The sequence below is a fragment of the Blennius ocellaris genome (assembly GCF_963422515.1).
Source record: "Blennius ocellaris genome assembly, chromosome: 16".
NCBI classification, from domain to species: Eukaryota; Metazoa; Chordata; class Actinopteri; order Blenniiformes; family Blenniidae; genus Blennius; species Blennius ocellaris.
This window is the reverse complement of record NC_137665.1, coordinates 2,968,574-2,990,312: the sequence shown is the minus strand read 5'-3', so window position 1 is coordinate 2,990,312 and position 21,739 is coordinate 2,968,574. Positions and strand designations below refer to the sequence as shown.

At 43.3% G+C, this 21,739-nt stretch overlaps 1 protein-coding gene across 3 annotated transcripts in view; it reads right to left on the bottom strand.

The window, feature by feature from the left end:
- The window catches only part of LOC308141396 (myosin-10), a 59,791-nt gene that overhangs the window by 10,267 nt on the left and 27,785 nt on the right, over nt 1-21,739 (bottom strand). For 2 of the 3 annotated variants that reach the window (XM_080511539.1, XM_080511541.1), the window contains exons 4-16: nt 17,332-17,359; nt 13,718-13,820; nt 12,755-12,784; nt 9,784-9,876; nt 8,570-8,633; nt 7,563-7,661; nt 6,440-6,583; nt 6,202-6,297; nt 5,912-6,030; nt 3,851-4,003; nt 3,108-3,281; nt 2,838-3,011; nt 1,996-2,110 (exon numbers count right to left, since the gene is read on the bottom strand). In XM_080511539.1, the coding sequence (XP_080367665.1) occupies nt 1,996-2,110; nt 2,838-3,011; nt 3,108-3,281; nt 3,851-4,003; nt 5,912-6,030; nt 6,202-6,297; nt 6,440-6,583; nt 7,563-7,661; nt 8,570-8,633; nt 9,784-9,876; nt 12,755-12,784; nt 13,718-13,820; nt 17,332-17,359 (1,392 nt within the window). The remainder of the gene's footprint in view (nt 1-1,995; nt 2,111-2,837; nt 3,012-3,107; nt 3,282-3,850; nt 4,004-5,911; nt 6,031-6,201; nt 6,298-6,439; nt 6,584-7,562; nt 7,662-8,569; nt 8,634-9,783; nt 9,877-12,754; nt 12,785-13,717; nt 13,821-17,331; nt 17,360-21,739) is intronic. The other variant, XM_080511540.1, reaches the window with a different exon arrangement.

The window sequence follows — 21,739 nt, the reverse complement described above, 5'->3', positions numbered from 1 at the left end:
TTCTGTAATTTTCTTCTATCGTTTATTTCCATTCCAGCGCTATTTTTGTACTACTGATTCTTTGTGGTCTCTTAACGCACACTGAGAGGCTTTTTAAGAATGAATGTGACATTACAAGACATATATTTGAACACAGGAGGAAAGCTTGTAATATAATGGCTTTACTTATTGTTATTGGGTCATTGGTTTGAAGCAAATGTGACATGGCCATAAAATGTGGTCATTTTGCTGATAAAGACATAAAACTGAGATAAAGTTATCTGGGTTGTTCATGTAATTTACTGGATTATAACAGAATAAATTCAGCAGATTAACTATATGATCAATATTTTTTTTAATAGATTTTTTCTGTAAATGAACCAATAATCCTGTTTTAAGTCAAGATATTAGATATAATAATAATATGTTTCGTTGCTCCAGTTTTAATAAAGCGTTATTCATCAAGAGAAGGAATCGTTCACAGAAGAAAAAAGGGTTTCTTAAATTCCTGTCATGACCTCATTATTCATGTCAAAAAGTTAGAAAGGGGAATTGAATTGCATTACAACATTAACTGAAATAAACAAGCGGAGTGACAAAATCCAATAACGTCCTTTTATCCTCATGACTTCACGGCAGTAAAGTTTATGAACCGCAGTAACAAGCCTTGAAGTTTCACATAAAAAAAATAAATAAAAAAAGCAGCTAAAACATTTATTTAGCTTATTGTTTATGTACGTTACACAGAACGAGACGGAAAACATTCCCACATCTGGAGAAACCGTCGTTTCACTTTTTAATAGAGATGATGAACGTCTGGCAGGCAGAGATATAAACGTCAGTACAAAGTAATCTGTGGCCGGGATTAAAACATCCTCCCGAGAAGGAGTTTGGACACCGAGATTCATTTCCACTTTTATATGACGCCGACTTTGATATTTTGAACTGTGCCGGTGAAGTTGGGGGTTGATAATCGCTGTGTTTAAGGAAGCGTGTGCACTTTGCTTCTCGAGACTGCCAGACGTGAGGCCATGCAAAGCCGGCGGGAGCTTCTGATGGAGGCGCCGTGCAGCCACGAAAGAAAAACAAAAAAACAAGTGAACCTCTGAGGAGGAAGATTCACCTGGAGCTTCATGGAGCCCAGACACATTGTCATAGAAAGAGGCTCTCTGAAACGTCTGAATGTCTACAGCAACAGAGACACGGACAGAGAGAGAGAGACATAGAGATAGAGAGAGAGAGAGAGAGAGAGAGAGAGAGAGAGAGAGAGAGAGAGAGAGAGAGACATAGAGACAGAGAGAGAGAGACATAGAGATAGAGAGAGAGAGAGAGAGAGAGAGAGAGAGAGAGAGAGAGAAGGAAAGAGAAAGTGGACATGCACACACACACACACACACACACACACACACACACACACACACACACACACACACACACACACACACACACACACACACACACGTTCTCACAGTCGTGTTAAAAGAGTTATACAGTAAAAAGTGCAGGTTAACAAGAAGAAGTGGCGGATTACAGAAAATTCTCATTAGTCAGGGATGAGATTAGTCAAGCACTTGATCTTTATTGTCATTGTAACAAGTGCGAGGAAATTTAAAAGCGTCACCCGATTCGTGCATCCTGCATATTATAGAGCCACTAAAAGCAGGAAAACACAAGTAGACGCTCATCAAAACACACTTGCACATCGAAAATGTGCGTTTCATGTGTCGAGTGGAAAACTGTTGGGCAGCGGCTCAAACAGAACATGACCTCAGTGTCTATATTGCACCTATTGAAATTAAATTAAAATAGCAATACAAAAAATGAGCACGCTGGAGGGGATTCTGCTGATTCAGCAATAAAAATATCATGGGGCTTGTAGAGAGTTTTGCTTTATCTTCACTTCACATCATGAATAGTGTTTCTACTTAAATATCGATTTGTGTCTGATGTTGCCGAGCTTCTATACAATAAATCCTTCTGTTGTTTTTTTTTTTTTTAAGGCGTCGTGTGACTCACCGTCTTTCCAAAGCTCGGCCACAAACTTGTCGGTGGACTGGTGCAGCAGCGTGGCCACGTTGTCATTCAGAGGATCCATGTTCTTCATCAGCCACTCGTCGGCTTTGTAGTCCACCTGGAGCGACACAGTGGCTCATGAGGTTTCCCCCGAATATTCCAGAAAGCAGAACAAGAATATACATCACATGAGAAAAGAAAAAAAAAAAAAAAAAAAAAATTGGATTCATGCAAACTTTGCTTCACGTCGTCGGCTGTTCTTCCTCGTATCCCGGTGGAACCGTGTAAACAAGGAAAAACGCTGAAACCCGGCCTGTGATTAAAGGCCTCTGGTAACAACATCCCGAACACCACGGACCGATATCGAGCCGTGCAGTGAAAAGTTCAGCGAATCGGTGGAAACGATGAGACGCAGCGTCGAGACAAAGCTCCTGATGAGAAACAACATTTTGTAAAAAAAAAAAAAAAACGTTTAGGTAAAACATCATGAAACTCTCACTCCGGCGGCGAGATCACGTTTCACGCTACGACTGGCGAGCGCCTTCGCTGGAACGCGACGGCGGCGTCTCAGATGGCGGAGCGCCGCACAGGAGGTGAGAGTTGAAACGCGCTCCGTTATGTAACCACCTCGCATCAAAGTCTCCGTCTGGCACCAAGCAGAACCAGATGCGAGTTTCCTGCTGCAGCGGCAGCACGAGTCCCACCAACCGGGGCGATTGATTTCATGCTTGGAGTCGCAGCCAGAGTCGCACAGGACGTGAAGGATCCGTCGCCGCGAAGGAGACCGGAGCGGCGTGACTGTAAAAGCCGTGCAGAGAGAATGGCGGGTCTTTTTGCACACTCACCTTCCCGGCGTAATGGATGACGCAGAAGTCGGCTTTGTCCTTGAGCTGCCGGGGCTTCTGGAACTTGGCGTGCGTTCCCTGCTCCTGCAGCACCTTGTCCACGAACGTCTTGTCCGTGGCCTTGGGGAACCAGCACTCCTCGTCCAGCAGGGCGAGGATACCCGGGGGATTGTTCTGAGACCACACACACACACACACTGTGGTAAATACACAGGGTGTTTGCACACACACACACACACACACATAGAGAAGAGACGGCGAGCTACTGACCGGCCTCTCGATGAGGTCGATGCAGGGCTGCAGGTCGAGGCCGAAGTCGATGAAGCTCCACTCGATGCCCTCGCGCTGGTACTCCTCCTGCTCCAGGATGAACATGGTGTGGTTGAAGAGCTGCTGCAGCTTCTCGTTGGTGTAGTTGATGCAGAGCTGCTCGAAGGAGTTCAGCTGCACGGAGGACGAAGACGGGCGGCGGATACAATTAAAGATCCTTTTTAAAAACGTACAATTGCTGCAAACACAAAGCAACTCATGACTCGCAAAAGCGACTCTTGCATGGCGTAAAGTTTCTCCTTGATCTGGTCCGTTTGATCATTTTTATGCACAACCAAAATCGACTCTGTCCAATTCACTCACTGTACCACCTGGTGGTGCAATGTGGTATTGCAAGCCTGAACTAGCGTTAAAAATCGCTTTTGCAAGTTACTAAAAGTGAGTAATTGATTACAGTAACATATTTACTGTGTTTTTAAAGTAGTCAAGATACTTTACCGCAGATAAAATATAAGGAGGCCTGCAATTTATCAATTCTTAAAAAAAAAAAAAAAAAAATGCAGTTCAGGATTAAAGAGGAATTCCATTTCAAGTAAACAGGAGTTTAGTGACATAGTAGCAGAGTTAGCTTCAGCGGGGGTTGCTGGACTGTCACTATCGAGGGCCCAAGGCGTTACAGAATAAGCAAATCGATTTGCCACCTTTACAAAATTGATCAGAATGGCGCGTTGCAACAAAAGTACCTCGAAGATTTCGAAGCCTGCGATGTCCAGGATGCCGATGAAGGAGGCCCCCTGCCGTTTGGTCCGGTCCAGAGCCTTGTTGATGCGGTGGACCAGCCAGCGGAACAGACGCTCATAAGTGGCCTTGGCCAGCGCTTCCACGGCGAAGTCGGCCTGAGGTGAGAGGAAGAACGTTCTAGGCAAGATATCATTTCTTAAATTAGGTGAAAAATGACTTGTTTTTGACTAATAAAGTCATTTTTGCTTAAAACAAAATTGTCCGCCAAGATTATTATTCTAGTTTTAAGATGATTATTACTTTATTTTCTTGTTAGCTAGAATGGTCTTGGCAATGAGTATTAAAAACTAGTTATAAGTACTGTTTGGCTTAAAACAAGCATTTTTTTTCTCATTTTAAGACGACTGACCAGCAATCAAAGGACCTGAACTAGCATTTCATAAGTCCAATCTTCTTATTTTAAGATTTGAAAATAATAACACATGAAAATATGGGGCTAGAATTATCTTCTTATTTTTGAAAATCTTGTCAAGTAAAATCTTCTTGTTCTGTTGGCAGATAATTTTGCTTATTTTAAGTATTAATTTTCTTGTTTTAGTATATTTCTTTCGGCGGAACTTTTGCAGTGCATCGTCCAGGCGCAGCAGCTGAACATGTGTGAGGAGTTAGCGAACACGACGAAGCTATTCCCCGGAGAAAAGGTTTTACAGCCGAATTCAAGCAAAGTTACTGTGAAACAAGCAGCTGATTCATTACAGCATAAAACTTTATTGATTTAGGACAAACTTTAAGGCTTTTTTGGATGAAAAATAGACACTTTTACATTTTCAGCTCATGCTTATGAGAAAGTTTACTGTTAGACAGATAGAAAAATGAGCTATAAAAAGACAATTAAACTTAATATTTAACATGTATATTCCAGTATTCTGATTGCCGCGGCTTTACAATCAACAGACCATCAATCTGGACTTCAGGGTTCCCATTCACACTACGTTTGATCTTAATTAACTTATGAAGGTTTTTCTGTTAATGTCATTGCAGCGTCAAAGCTCTTGGTCACGTCCACGTCTTATCAACTTTCTACTTATCGCTCCGTGCCCGAAATCCTCCGCCGTCTTTGGTACGACCTTAACTTTTTAACCACAGACACCGCGTTCTACTGCTGCACTGATCCAGACACGATGACGAGTGTTTCCAGATCAGACGACTGCACATTTTGTTTTGCATCGGCAAATATAACATACAAAGATAATAGCTCATCCCAACATGACCCGAGCTTCTATCTAACCCCTCGTGGAAAATGAAGCTTGTTCCATTCACATCCAGATGACTCACACGCACACGCACGCGCACGCACGCACCACACACACACACACACACACACACACACACACACACACACACACACACACACACACACACACACACACACACACACACACACACACACACACACACACACACACACACACACACACACACACACACACACACTTCCACTCCTCATTGACAAGATTTGCTGCTGATTTTTCTGATTTTCTGCTATTGTCCTGTCAATTATCAAAATCATGTTTTGTTTTTTTGTGTGTTTGTTTTGTTTTGTTTTTCTTTCTTCTTTTCTTTTTTTTGTTCTTTGTTTTGTATCCTTTTGTTTTTGCTTTTGTTATCATTCTTGTGATTATTTTGGTTTTTGCTCTGTTGTTGCTCAGGCCGGTTTAATCTCATGGCAGTTGGAAAATATTTGGATCACTGTGATTACTGTATTTAAAAAAGAGTTTAAAAAAATGTAGCACTAACAAGGGTATTGTATGTTTCTCCCCACCCAGTCTATCTCTCTGTCTTTCCTCTATCCTCTCCTCCATCCTTTCACTCCAACCGGTCCGCAGAATTCCTCCACCTCTGACTCTGGTTTCTGCAAAGTTTCTCCCTGTCGGGGGGAGTTTTTCCTTTCCACAGTCGCAAACACACCTGCTTGCTCATGTGGATATGTTGGGCTTTTCTATTTTCTCTATAAAAGCACCAAAAAAGAAAAAGAAAATGCAGCTTGCTTGACGAGCGCTCACCTGCTCTTTGGTCTGCGCCTTCTGCACGGAGTCCCGCCCCACCTTGATCCTCGGGGTGAGGATGGCTCGCGTGAACTCCATGACGTTCATCCCCAGCAGGTGGCAGAGCTTCTGCGCCGCTGGAAAGGAGCGAGGAGCATCGGTTTACGCAAATATGTCGAACTTCAAACCGGCGATCAGGTCGAACGCGGCGACGTGTCACGCGGCTGACAATACGACGTCGGCGTAGTCGCGTTTCCAGGTGTGTGTGACGCGTGTCTGCGGGGCTGTCGGGCCGTTGGAGCGTCTACCTGTGTTCTCGGGCATGGAGGCCTGATCCGTGTTCCTCTCCTTCTTAAAGACGATGTTCCCGAACTGCAGCACGGCGGAGACGACCTTCAACATGCCTGTGGGGGGGTTCGAGCGGAGCGACAAGAGAATGCAGGTCAGGTAAAGCCGGGAAACAAGAGTGCGGCTTGTGGTTGTTTTCTTTCTTTTTTTGTGTGTGTGGTTTTGTTTTAAGGGGGCAGATGTGGAAGCGCCGCTCACAGACGATCTCGTCGTGGTTGAAGCTCATGATGTGCATGGCCTCCATCGTCTCCTGGAAATTCTCCTTGTCCTGCTGTCCCGGGATGGCAATGTTACCGTTGGACAGGAAGCGGTAGTTGTTGAAGCCTTCGAGCAGTAGATCCTCTGAGGAAATACAGACCGGATTTATAGATTCTGCATTTTTTAATGTTTTTTTCCCTTTACATTTGAGATTTTTCTGCTCGCAAAATCTGCAATCCTAATGAACTTTTTGCATCTTGGACTCCCTGCATAGTAAGCGATATACATAATCGTGATGTAAAGCAGAGAAATAGGGCGTAGTGATTGAGGATTTCTGTCCCATGCAGGAGTCACCATACATGGGAGGTGAGCAGTCAAAAATGCACAATAATATTGAGAAAGAACTGCCAGATGTAAAAGTTATTTAAAAAAAAAAAAAAAAAGCCTGTTTCAATAATCTGCAATAATATAAAGGGAAATAAAAGCAAGAAACCTGAATATAATCGGATTCATAAGAGAGTAGAAGTTACCTGCGACTGCTTCAAAAATAAAAAAAACAAACTCAAACTGCAGACAAGCTGCGCTCTAATGCAAAGTAACGGAGGGATGCAAGGTCACCTCTTCACCTCTTCTGCATCCCCCTCTCACGTTTATTAACTCTACATCACCAGCAAACTGGACAAAATAACTAAATCAAACACATGTGCACAATATATTGCAAATGTATTGTAATTACAACCATGTGCTTCAATCACATCTCATATCTGCAATAAATTACAGATTGGTTCCATGCAATGGCAAGAGACTGTGACACTGTTTATTTGGAAGAATGTGCACGTATTTATCGTATATCATATTGTCACTGTGATTCTAAACATGCATTTAATGTTTTCTGCATGAAGTCATTCACAGACACATTAAGCTCTGCAGATTTAAATTCATAATCCTCAAATTCCCCCAGAGTTTATGAAACGAACAAGTTCTGGATCCTCATTTAACAACGTGGTAATCATAGGATATGGAAGCTTTCTGGGGTTTTGGCTTTCACTCCCACCAGTTCTCTTGAGCTCTGCTTCTTACTTATTGCTTCCCCGTTTCCAGATCCCTCCTCTCGTCTACTCACTTTTAAGATGCTCCCCTGCTCCGGCCAGCAGGCGGTAGAAGATGTGAAACGTCCGCTCATCCTTGGCCTGTCGGATGGCCCTCGACTTCTCCAGCAGGTCTGAGAGCAAAAGTTCAGGATCTGACGCGGAACCCAGTCAGACTTCAATGGGAATTATACTCAAACATATGGTACAACCGTCCATATTGGTCTCCAGTTACATAAAATGGAGGGAAAAAAATGTTTAAGGCAACAATTCATAAAAAATATGCAAACAATTTAATTCTAAAGAGTTTTGTTCCACACTAGAAATAATAAGTCAAACAAGAAAAACAATGAAAACGTTCTTCATGCCTTTGAGAAGGAACGGCATTCCTGTGGTTAAGTCGGAGCTGTGGTCGACCGCGGCTCTCTAAACTCAATATTGGCATTATTTCATGTCAAATCTGTCGATTTCAGACAATTCTGGCAACCAAGCACTTTGGATCTCCTCCACATTTCATAGAAGCGACACAGACGACATGTATTGTGTGGATGTTTAAGCTCGACTCATCAGTTTCCGAGGCTCTAAAAGGGTCTCGGTGTTTACATGACGGCCGCTTAAAGGTCAAACATCATCCAGTCTGATCTGCTTGTGCAAAACCTTTTCAGGGACGGTTTTATACAAATAGATGTAAACTAAATTAATATTATCTTATACTGTAGCACATCTGATGTGTTAATGTTTCATAAAGCAAATTAATTGTAGATATTTACTTGCAACTAGATGTAAGTCTGAGTGAAGAGAAAATGTGAGAATAAAAAAGAAAATTGACCTATTTTTTTTTACAGTGCCTAACTCTTCCCACCGTAAATCCTTCAGTGAAAGTTTAATATCAAGTACATTTAAAGCTGATTTGATATATTCAGTTTGCAGATTTCACTCAGATCATTGCCTGACGCTCGATCTTCCAACGTCTCTTCCTTTGCTTTTGGAAACATTTATTCTCTCCCTCCTCCGTCGCTCGTCTTCGGGAAATAAAGGATACAGGTTTCGATGTTCGCCCCGACGATGTAGCCCGTGACGTCGAAGTTGACCCTGATGAACTTCCCCTGCAGGACGCACACACACACACACACACACACACACTGGTGGTTACTTGCGTCTTAAATACGACCTTGTGGATTGTCGCACATGACAGAAGGACGGTGAAGTGAAAATGCCTATATTAGGAGACGGCAGGTTCACAGGTCAGAAAGAATGTCAGGCATGTTTGTGGTTTCCTGACACTGGAGAAGTGTGAGGGTGTGTGTGTGTGTGTGTGTGTGTGTGTGTGTGTGTGTGTGTGTGTGTGTGTGTGTGTGTGTGTCCATCTGTGTCTGCTGGTATTCAGCCGGTGTTTCACACGGACCCGGTGAGGTTCATTTCGCCCACATGGTTTATTTAGTCACCAAAAAGTGTAGCGAGAGCGAGACGACTCCTGCAAACTCGTTACAAAGTGACGAGTTGCAACCGGCGGCAATGGAAGAGCCGGAACAGATTAGATCTATTTACATAGATACAAAAAAAATTACTAAATATTCTAAAGTCACATGGTTGAAACTGGCCAAACAGAAGCTTTTCTTTTCCTTTTAACACTTAGAGTTAGACGATAAGATGTCCAATAGATAAATGTCAAGAACCAGGAGGAACCAAGTGATTTGTAAAAACAAATAAATCCCCCAAAACAATGAGGCGAATTCAGAAAGTTCCAAAACCGGCTTGAATCAAATGATGAAGTTAAATCTTAGTTCTAAAACACGTAAATAACCCAAGTCTTTTCTAAACCAGGGAAATGTTGAGAAACTCGATGCTTCCGACGAGAAAAGAAAAGGAAAACATTTCTTCATTGGCTTTAAGGATACTGCATATGTACTTTAGTTTGAATGTTATGTTATTATTTTTTAAAATAATTTGTTGCCACATCTTGTGTGCATATAATTGTGCATCATCGTCTTTAAAAAAAACAAAAACAAAACAACAAACAAGCAAGAAAAAAAAAGCTAGATTGCCACAGAAGGAATTAAATACGTTTTTCATAGGTTTTGAAATTGGGCTTGTGACGCAGAATAGACGTGTTTTGTATGTAGCATCAGTGGACCTGCAGCTTTTTCATGCATTTTTTTTGCAGCTCTGCCTTTTTTTTTTTTTTTTTTTCAATCCGTCTCCCTTCTGGATGATATAAGCACAAGAGTTTGAATCACTTTTCGAACAGAAACTCACAAAGCGAGACGAGTTGTCGTTTTTCACCGTCATGGCGTTGCCAAAAGACTCCAGGATGGGGTTGGCCTGCAGGAGCTGCCGCTCCAACTCGCCCTGTGGAGGAAGACGGAGCGGTGAGGAGGCCGACACGTATTCAAATACCCTAAATATACATTTGCTCGCTACGGGTCGCATTTTTTCTGTGTCGGCCGGCAGGAGCGTACACAAGATGGAGGGTCAAAGTCGGGAAAATGTAACCGAGTCGACGTGCTAACGTCGTTTCTCAGACCGTCTACGATTCATCGGGGATCTGTCGGCCGTGCCTTCAGTCAGCTGCAGCACAATGTGATTTCTGTCACGGGAACTCGACAAGTTTAAGGAGGCCAAGACAAGCAAGAGGTTTGAACTGAGCTGGTGAAACCCCGAACATGTCCTGCAGCGCATCCTGCAGCGAGGCGCTTTCCCCCCCCGTACCCTATATATCCCAAACATAGTATACCAGCGTGGCGATGATGGCTTCCTCCCAACTCTGAAAACCTGGGTTGGGACATTCCCCCTTTGAAAACCCTCGATTCCCTCGACGCATGACACAATCTTCTCTATCCAGGGCAATAGTGGTGCAAAAATAATCCCCCCCCCCACCGCTGCAAAGCCAGGAGGCGGCCGAGGGTCTCTGGACTCTGCAGCCGGCGGGGAAATGAGTAAGTTATTAAATGTGGGAAATACCTGCTGGTACGGAAATTTAAAGCTGGCACAGACTTAGTCACTTTACATGTTTTTAGGATGGAATGAATGAAGATCATCTGGCTCATGCTTTTAGTTTGAAACCAAAAATAAACTGCAGTGCAGTAAAATCAATGATCATTTATTATGTCCAACAGCTCAAGACATTTCACAGTTTGGTTGTCAAAACGAAATGCAAGAATTTTTGGGAGTTTTTAAGGAACTGTGGGTTCTCGGTTTGTGTTCTTTAGTCTGTCCTGGACGAGTGTGCAGAGCAGCGACTAAAGCAACTGGCAATTACAAACTAAAAAAAAAAAGGAAGAAGGCTGGAAACCCTCAGTTTCGGCAGATTGGACAAACAGCGACTCACTTTATTGGCTAAGAAATACATTTCGCACATATCATTATGAAAGCAATCGTGCCAATGATTGTTAGCGCTTTATAGAAAACCGCAGAGGAAACTCTTGGATCCAAAATCCCAGTTGTTGCAGCAGAGTGTGAAAACAAAAGGAAAAAAACCTCTGCGGTGATTTTTTTTCCAAGTGTGTCTTTGGCCCCAATGTTCCAGCAACGACTCGACACAACAAACAGAAAAACATAAAGGACACGAGGTTTTCTGAGTAATTGTACTGAGGTCTGAGAACAAGGCCTCATCTCCGATTGCACATATGGGCCACATATGGAAATGAGATTTCAGGCAAGATTATTTGCACACAAAAAAAAAAAACGTCAGTCGAGCTTCACGCCTCCGGCTCTGTCAGTCTAAATGTGTTAAAACTTAAATGCGGGAAATCCCCGATGACCCCTCGTCTGCTGACAGACGCGGTTCTCACTCCTATGTAATGTCTTTCTGTTAGTTTTCACAGGCGGTATAATGTGGAGCATTCCTGCATAAATGGCATTCCCATACCTCTTTCTCATTGTGGGGAATTATGTAAGTCTGGTCCCCTCTGGTCTGCTTTACCTCAACTTCTGCCCCCTTTTTAACCCCCCCCCCCCCCCCCCCCACTGCACTGTATCGCCTCAATCTCTGGCTTTACATTCCTCTGGAAAATCAGACATAAGTTGACATGCGACCCACATAAAATGCATTTCCTTGCTTAAAAAAACCAGAGTGAATTCAAGAGATTCTCCAGCCTCTGTGCTCAGATGATGCCTGCAGGGTTCCGCCTATTAGTTAAAGTAGAGCATTAAAAAGAAAACAAACACAGGATATCTTCCCCCTCCTCCTCCTCCTCCTCCTCCTCTTCCTCCTCCTGCTCGATACCTCCGCTCTCCTTCGGCCTCCACATTCCTCTGGCCGGCGTTCAGGAGCGGCCGTAACGTCGCACCGAGGAGGAAGAGCCGCCTGGAGGAGGACGGCCGAGTCGACGGCTCCACAACCGCAACAGATAACGAAACCGGCCTGCGTTCTGCTCAGGGAGCTCATATAAGATTCCCTCTGCCTCGACGGTTATTAGATTTACGGAGCAAAGGGAGACGTCAGGTGTTGGTTTAGCAGGGGGGGGAAAGAAAAACAGCTTCTGGATATACTGAAGCCGCGGCGACGTGAGCCAGACAATATCAGGTTTTGTAGACGAGAAACAGAAGATGGAATTGAGGGCAAATTGAGTTTCGCATCCACAGACGCTCAAGTCGTGTTCGGGGCAGAAACTATGGCCGTCAGGCCGTGACGTTCGATGTCATCAAATAAACGTCTTTTCACGTCAAGCACATGCACTGGAAGGACGTCGCTGGCGGAAAGCATGCAGAAACGCCACAGATCCCCCCCCCCCCCCTTGTGTCATCGCATGAAGACGTTTTGTCTCAATTAAATGTCAAACTGGAATGAAGAGGAGAGATGTTTAGTGCGGCTTTGGTCTCGTTTCGTCAATCTCACCGACGCGGCGAGGCCGTGAAGACTCACCATTCGTTACTGTGGCGGCCAGCGGGTCTCTGACCGACGTGCCCACGTCTTACGAAACAACTCAATTTCCAACGGTTTGAGTGAACCTGCGCCAGCCGATCGAACAAAGTGTTTTATTATGACGCGCCGGCCGGCTTTTAACGGCAGATTCACTGGGTTCCAAATGATCATGTGAGAAGACTGAGCCAGCACAAACAAATACCTCATGCGGAAAGAAGCTTGGATTAGTCTGTCAACGGAGATTTGGAGCGGAGGCGCATGCAAATGCACACAAACAACAAAAACGCACCATACACACATCCACACACACACACACACACACATCTCATTTGATTTTTGGGAGTAAGCAGGAGACACACTTGCCTGGAACTTGAACGCTTTGGGAGATTCGGGCTGTTCGTTATGGATAAACAAATGCAAGTGTTATAACCTGGAAGCGCTTACGTCACACACAGGAAACAGAACGCCAGTCGCTCGCAGAACGGCGCCCGGAGGCAGGAGGCGTCGGCGGTGACCGGTTACATTAATGCTGATTAGGACACAACTTCAACGGAACAGGCTGGTACGTGGTTCGTCACGAGAAGAACTTTTCATGATCTATCGTGCAAAATCAATTTTTAAGAATCCTGCAATATTCCCAGTGTTCAACTTTGCTTGTAATTTGACACCAGCATGATGATTTTATTCACCTGTAGCTGTCCTGAAACAGACGACCACGTGAGGAAACGTGTGACGAGAAGACGTCATCTAATAAAGGCTGAAATTCATTATTTTTAAAAAAAATCTTTATGCTCATCGTGAAAGATTGAGAAGCAATATTATAGACATTCAATATCGAACCTCATTATTAATACGATAGTCTACTTTTGTCGAAAGTCCACCTGCCTATGCCTCTGAATCTCAATTTATTCATTTGTATTAATTTGATTAAGCAGATTTTCTTTGGCTGGACTCTATGGTGATCGAGGCTTGAAGCTACATAATCATCCTGACATAGTCACAACAAAGACAAGTCCAATTTTGCGTGGAGGAAATAAACGGTCAAAAGGTAATTGTTTCCAGCTTCTGTGTTCAACTCAACCGACCTGCCGCCGGCTGGAGGATTTATCTAAAGCGCCGGTATGAGGGTGGCATCGTTCTTCTCACGCTCGCCGGCTTTGCCGCCAGAATTTAAACTACACAGTGCAAACAAAGCTGCTCGGCGTCTCTTCCAACGTGAATAAAGACGGTACAGTTTCAGAGGAAACGAGGGATGAAGAAAGCCTAAAAAGAAGGAGGCCTGAGAGTGGCCGAGGGGGACAGATGTGCGCAGAGGGGTGTTCTCACAGGAATGTTGTGGTCTTTGCGTCCTTTGTGCGAGGAGGCGACGTGGGCCAGGTACTGGATGACCTTCTTGGTGTTCTCGGTCTTGCCGGCGCCCGACTCACCTCTGAAAGCAGACGGAGGCAAAGAGAAAAACCTCAAGCAGGGTGTGAAGAAGTGAGACCCGATTGGAGGAGTTGGGTCATTCATGCCTGCTGCAGCAGAAACTGAGAAATTATATATATATGTATATATATATTTCTTGTGTGCAACTATCCTGTCTATCTTTAGGTGTCTGTGCAATGTTGAATTAATGATGACTGAATTTCCACATGTGGGCTCAATAAAAGCCGATCTTATCTTATATTATACATGTATATTTAAAGTAATTTAAGTATGTATATCAATACGGTCAAACAGGGTTAGAGTTTGTGTTGATGAGGAGCAAAAATAGAATTATTTTGGCTATTGTGATAGAAAAAATTATATATTTTGAATAAAATCCTTCCATTATCATGAATAGACTTTATTATATTTAGTCTATATTATTCATTTGAACAAAGTATATATAATTTATATATACGTTTGTAATCAGATAGTCAGTCTTAATATAATAGTTGTAACATGTTTAAACTAATTGATTATTAAAGTGGAAGCCAAAAACATGATTTAATAAATAATACTTCACTCCTTGACTGTTGATCTGGTGAAATATCTTTGGTTGCTTGGTGTGAATTGTTCAACATGTTCAAAATAAAAAGAAAAGAGAAATAACTCATGCTGCCTAACTTATTTTCACATTAAAATACCAGTTCTGTTATCATGTAAAGTGATTGGACACTGCTGAAAAGGTAAAAAAAAATGCTATAATTCCATTTACTGTTCAGGTCCATAATAATCCCTGTATTCCCAACAAGAGTGACATTAAATTAAAAACTAAAGACAAACTGGAAAAGGAAGAAGTTCCCGTTGGAAGACCAGTGCAGGTGATTAAGGGCTTTCAGTCATTCCCAAATAATCCCATGGAGGGAAATTGTCTTTGTGAGGCACGGGAAACGACTGCTTACCAACAAAAATAAAGGAATGGAAGCAGAATGTGTGCTTCATCCTTTCCGTCGAGTCTGAGTTTCATCCAAACTGGGCTCAGACTGGAAACATTAAGCAACAATGCATCATTTTTAAGAGACGAACAATGTCGAGTTGCTGAAAAGCGCCACGGAAAAGCACGAGCTGGCTCGACCCAACAGAAACAGAACGGTCCAAATGTAGTTCTGGAACTATTCGACATGGAAAAACTGATGATTTAAGGAGAAAATACTATCAGATTTGGAAGAATGGGTGTGATTATATAACTGTGCTACGTGCAGGACTTGCACGACTCCACAGCTTCAAAACTTTGCTTTAAGGATTTTATCTCATAATTCTGAGCACTGATAGACTGTATAACACTGTTTCTAGTCCACCGTGTTCATGCCCTTATCTTTACTCCCTCTATTTTCTTTGTTTTATAAGAAGAAAATGACACGTGTGGTGAAAAAGATAATTTAAAAGAAGCTCAAACGACAGGAAATAAGTCGTGTTTCTGTCACAAGGGACGAGGTTTCAGCTCTGAGGCATAAATATATGCGAAGGAATAAATCAGTTAAATTCTCCACAGTTTAACTGAGGAAAAGTCCAAACATCAGTACAGGAGAGTGGATAAAACCCAACAACTCTGACGCAGAAAAGAAAGAAAGCGAATAACCATCAGGCTTGTTTGTTGTTTCGCTTCCGTCTGACTCCATTTAGTTTGAGTGGAGAACGCTGTGGCATTCAAGGTTCCAGGCGTCTCTAATGATGTGTTTCAGGCCGGGCCTCCACGGCTCCCACAGCCGGGCCCCAGAGCACACAAATCCAGAGCCGGCAGCCAAACCGGGCCAGTGACACAACCTCTAACGACATACCGGCGGCTTTAGTCCAGCCGGCCATTACCCCCCCCCCCCAACCCCCACCAGCTTCGGCTCCACACTAGGATGGTGGAGGTCTGCAGCGCTGCACTGCAGACCTCCACCCAGAGAAACAGGCCAGATCAGGTGAACGTCTCAATTTGTCTGCAGGGTTTTACAGGAGCATCAAGTCTCACTGGAACTCCTTGCAACCGGCCACCCTGGCCTGTCAATCACCATTTATTTATGCATGTATTTCATTAAATATGGGATATTTCTTTTGGGAAATTTAGTTTTCGACCGGAAGTCTCTCTCTCTCTCCCTCTCTCTCTCTCTGTCTCTCTCTCTAATATTTCCAACCATTAAGTGAGAGATTCTTCAGGTTACATCCTTGTGGATATAATTATGCCGGGGCGTCAAGAGAGGCGTCTGGCTTATATCCACCTGCTCCAGTTGAATTATTTTTATTTCCTTTATGGATAAATTATATCCCGCAAAGCCACAGACATGTCGTCTGAAATAAAACTCAAAATTGTGGCTACAAATTACCATGTCGTGGCCATAAATGAGCAATTCCTGAACACAATTAACTATTTCAAGGCCACAACTTTCGAATTAATGGAATCAAATTAACATTTTGTGGTGTCAAATTACTATTTCTTGGCCAGAAATTATTATTTATTGGCCTCAAATTACAAGTGTGGCTTCAAATTAATATTTTCTGGCAATGAAATATGAACTTGTGGCCACAATATTAAGTTTTACTTCAGATGTCATATCTGAAGCTCTGTAATAATCCACCTTGAAGTGATGCATGCTACTTCACCAGACAACATGAAAGTTAATAAACAGTCTTTATTTTAAACAGAACTGATCCGGGTGGTACTTTTCTGACTTTTTCCAAAATGTTAAACACATAAATCGTGTAAAACCTTTTGGCCAAATGAAAGGAGTATGAAATATAATTACAAATAAATACAATCAAATTGTACCGCAATATATTATGATTTTGTTAGACAAAAAATAAAAAAATAAAGGCTGAAAGCTGGAGATCTTAAGTGTTAAGGCAAGAACTCAGTTATCCAGCAACCTCCAACAACTAAAGTGGACAAGCGGCAGTGTATAGCTGCTGACATGTCAGTTCACTGGCTTTCATGCTGTGACAGTAAAGATTTAGGTTAATGTATTCAGTTCGTAGGAGAAAAAGACTGGATGAGCAGGAAAACAACACGATTGTTTTCTTGTACGAGTTCATCCAGTATTTGTATTGTAGCGGCTCAACGGTGCCAACAGGGGGAGGCGTTATTCATAATGTAGGAGTGATTATGTAACGGCTCTCATCTCATCACAGGCAGCATCCAGGAGAGAGAGAGAGGGAGAGAGAGAGTGGCAGTTAATTACTCTCTGCCATACTGGATGAAGGCAAACCGCTAAAACCACCCTCATAACTTCCCTCGGCGTTGGGTCGGGTGGTTCAGCGTCCACAAAGCTACTTGAAAATAGTCTTTAAATAAAACCCAGCAGTGTAACGGGAGCTGGCAGACTGAGTCAGGGGGAGAGACGCAGAAAGGGTTAGTTTATGGAGGGAAAACAAACCGGGAAAACCAAAAAGTCGTGATCCTTCTAGAGCACGTCCACAGCAGGAAGTGCGTGAGCCACGTACAGGAGCGTTTTGAAGGGCAAGAACAGAGACGGAAGAGACGTCGTACTCACGTGCAAAGGATTGATTGGTCCTCACGATCTGCACAAAGAGGAGAAAACAGAAAGGGTCACCCGTCTTGAAAACCTTCACTGAATAACGGCACGTTTGTAGAGGTTGAACAGTCACAACGTTTAGAACGACACACATTTAGACAGAAGGCCAAGACACGGAGCACGGACGAGATGTTTTATCGCTTCATGACAAACATATAGAAAAAGTAGAGGCACTGGCAACAAAATACTGGAAAAATACGCTGTAATAATACAGAATACCTGGAAAAGCTTTGCACAAGCAATTAGGCTGTGTAGCTACGAGTCAGTAACACGATAAGAAGCATTTAAAGTCAACTAGAAGTACAGCAGAAGTTCACTAATATGTGGGGAAGAAAAAGAAAAACCCACAGGTGAATTCAGGATGATGTTAATCTTCAAGCTTCGCATTGGGAACAAACATGATTGACTATTCCATTGAATGTGGGAACATTCCCAGGAATTCCCCTGTGTGGAGGCACGTTAAAGCCGTGTTGTGTTAAGAGGATGAACGAAACGGAGATATTCAAGAATCAGAACTTTCAGATCGTCAAAACCTTCACTGATTTCTGCGTCGTGCTAAAACTGCTTGTAACAACAGAGGCTCGTCGCTCCAACGACACCGAAGCCACATTAACAGAACGTCAGAATGTTTTTTTTTTGTTTGTTTTTTAGTTTTACAGCCATTCCTCAGCATGCGGCGTCCAGACTACCCAGAGAAACCAAGCTGTGCCGCGGCCATAAACCGACACCGAAGCTCCGACGCCTGTCACCACACAGGAATTCAGACCAAAGTCCAGATGACGGGATCAGCTAAATCCCAGTGAGGAGTTCTGACCTCTCGACTCTGAGGGCCTTCCTGCGAACCACCGGGGACTACAAAGACCGGCGGCGGCGGCGGGAGACTGACACGTTTATGGGTCTCGCAGGGACCCGGAGCTATTTCTCATCCTGGTACGATCGCAGCGCGCCGTCATTAACAATAGACAGAGGCATGTCGTAAGAGGATGAGCTTCTCCTGAATGTCCATAAAAAAAAAAAAAAAAAAAAAAAAAAAAACATGTTCGGAATGTATACATGGTGACTGGACTTCACTTAGTGGGAACATTTTCACTGCTTCGGCAGTCGCAATGCGCTTTGCAGAGTCACATGAGGTGTTATGAGTGTTTTAAACATTTAATCATTTAAAAAAAAAACATTTTTTTTATCTTCTCCGAAAATGTACTTTTGAAAAACTGAATCAGCAAAATCACAGCCTCACTGTGGAACCCATCTAGTTTCTATAGCGCTCTATCCAGCTTAGCACCACGAGGTGCTGGAGGTGGAGGTGGAGGTGGAGGTGGAGGTCGGCCACACACACTCTCAATACACACCGAAGTTTACAGCAAACAGTCACCTTCAATTGGATGCTTTTGCACTGTGGGAGGGAAAACAACAACCCCCAAAACAAACACACTTCTGCACAGGAAGAACGTGCAAACTACACATAGAAAAGGCCTGAAAATCTGGTTTGGAACTTGACAATTTTGTGCTAAGCTAACCGCAGCAGCAACGCGAGAATGCGAACTCTCAGTGACGTTTCGTCACCGAAGCTCATCGCGAGACCAACATTTTCCGAAAGTATTGTGACATGGGTTCATTACGGGTTCACGGGAGACGAGACGTCTGATGAAGAACATGACTTGTAGGAGCTGTTTGCACTCAAACGTACAATAACGTCCTGAAATTGCAAAAGCATGCGCTGGCGTGCCGAGGTTAAAGACATATGGGGCAGCTGCAGCAGGAGTTACAGTACGGACCGCTTCCTGTCTGCACACACACACACACACAGTGTGTGTGTGTGTATGTGTGTTGACAAGCTCTTTGATGTGAACTTCCTCAGCTGTATTTTGGGTTTCATAAAAGACCTCCCAGAGGATTTTTTTTCTTTCTTTACATACTTTCCAGGTTTGATGAATAGACAAGAGTTTCAGTTTGAAAGTTAAAATGCAACCATCAGTGCAACTGTCAACCTGAAGAGAGAATTGAAAACAACCACACAGACACATTCCACTTCAATGTCCATTCATCCTCACTTATAGATGCATTTATTTATTAGTTATTCCCATTGAATACAAACAGTTTTGACTCTATTAGTACTGCTTTAACTAATTGATTAATTGATGAATAATAATATAATTTTCAGGCTTTATTATTCCCGCTCTTCCTGTGCTAAAAACTTATAGACGGTGCCTGTTCAGTGTTGGGGACTTCGGACGCGCTTGAGCACAACTTCATATTTCATTGAGTCTGACTGAAGCTCCAAACAAAACCCTGGTTATATTGTTGAAGAAGAGGTGAAGCTGAGGTTCGGCCACACCTTGCTGATGGGGGGGGGTCTGTTTTCTCACTTGGCTCAGATGGTCTGAAAGGTGTTACCTTTCACAATAAAATGTCGTCGGTGCGAACTTCTTTAAAGAGGCAGTAGCCGAGACGGGGGTGGTCTGAATGAGGGACGCGTAGAGACTTTCTGTCCATTCAAAATGCTGCACAGAACACAGAAATGGACGAAGGAGCACGGGCGCTTGCGTCGGACGGAGACGAACGGGCTGCTCCTCCTCACTGGAGCCATCTGCACCCGTTAATGAAGTCAGACTTTCAAGGCTCGGGCCGGAGCCTGATTACGCTTTCTGCCTTGCGTTTTTACAGCCACATGGACCTGATGCTTCTCATATGTACCTGACGTCCGTGTTCCCGGGGCGAGGCGGCACGCAACGCCGCGTAAACCCTCCGCCGAGCCAAACGCGCCCTCGGTCGGTTCGCACGCATGACCTCGTGCTTCTGAAATCAGCAGCTGATTGCACTCCGGGGGTGACGAGACAAATCACAACCTGCTGCAGATGTAGACGTCGTGCTTCCATTTGAAACCACACAGCAAGCGAGGCCGAAGCCAGAGAGGCCGAGAATAACTTCGGCGTTGCTCTGGAATCTTAATAAACAACAGGTGACTTTTAAGTGATTCCTGAGAGAGAGAGAGAGAATAAATCCACTCAGGTAGAGAGGAACTCGGTTGTAGCCTGCAGGCAGCAGCTGCCATTTGTTTGGAATAATGTTGGCTTGACCAGTAATAATAGAGCGCTGCAGGAAAGACTCCCTGAAGCCACAACATACTTTTGACTTTTTCTGCTTCTCATGTCAACACTTTCTTTCTTTTAAAAAAAATTTTTTTTGTCTAAATCAGGGTCCAAATAGATTATTAAGTCGTCTAAAATGAAAGATCAGATTAAACCTCTGGTTTCTGAAGCGCTGGAGTTAATTTGTGACTCAAAGTCGTCTGAACAATCATGTTGTGTTTATATTCATGTTCTACCGTATTGTTTTAACAGCTGAAAGACTTGAACTCGATCCAATTCACATCACAGCGTAGAATTATAATTTTACATCTGGTACAGTGGTCTGATCTCTTATGTTAATGTTATGAAGTTGGGTCGGGGTTGTAAGTCTCAAATAAATTTGCATTTCAGGCCAATTGTTGACTTTAGATTGATTGATTGTGTGTCTCTTGTGTTTTTTTTTTTTCTCCCTGTGATAACATGTTGACCTGCACAGAATGTAGAATGTGGTCGCCTCCACTGCCCCCGTGACCCTCGCATGAACCGGCGCAGAGAATGGATGGAGGCGATAATTGGGAATCTTAAAACACGCGTTCACCTGTTCCATTTTGTGTTTTTTTTTTTTTTCCTGCATGTAAAAGGCTTAAGAAGGAGTCAACAAACGCGTGAGCAGTACTACCTGTAGAGGCCTTTCACTGACATAGAATGAGGGAACTCCATTTGGATCTTGAATTGGAGAGCATTTATTAATCCAGTTCAGTTCAGATAACTTCATTTATCCCTCATGGGCCTTTTCTCTGCACCCTCTAATTGATCCAACCCACTGGATGAGCATGTAAAGCTGTAATGAAGGCACTCTGTTTTATTGTCTGCCAGTACCGTGAGCTCTCAAGTTTTGAAGAAATGCAGCAAGAGAAGCGCGAAACGGACGTCGTGTCGTGTTTTCATACCGAACAACAGAGACACTGCATCAATTTACATTCATTTCCTGCAAACCTGATCTAGAATCATCCACCACTTGTCTTGAAACATGACTTCACTGGAACATTTAATGACTTTTCCTCATGAGGAGTTTCCTTTTTTTTCTTGTCTCTCGTCTCACAATGATTTAAAAAAAAAAAAAAAAGTCCCTTCAACCTGAAATAGACTCGGTTTCTCTCAGGCAGTAGGAGATAAAACACACAAGGAAATACACACTCTTAATTGTCAGGTTTGCATAAAGCTGGTCTGTAACCTGATTTAGTCTATTTATAAAACATCTTCTCACATGAAACACTTCATGACTTTTCCTGCAGGGA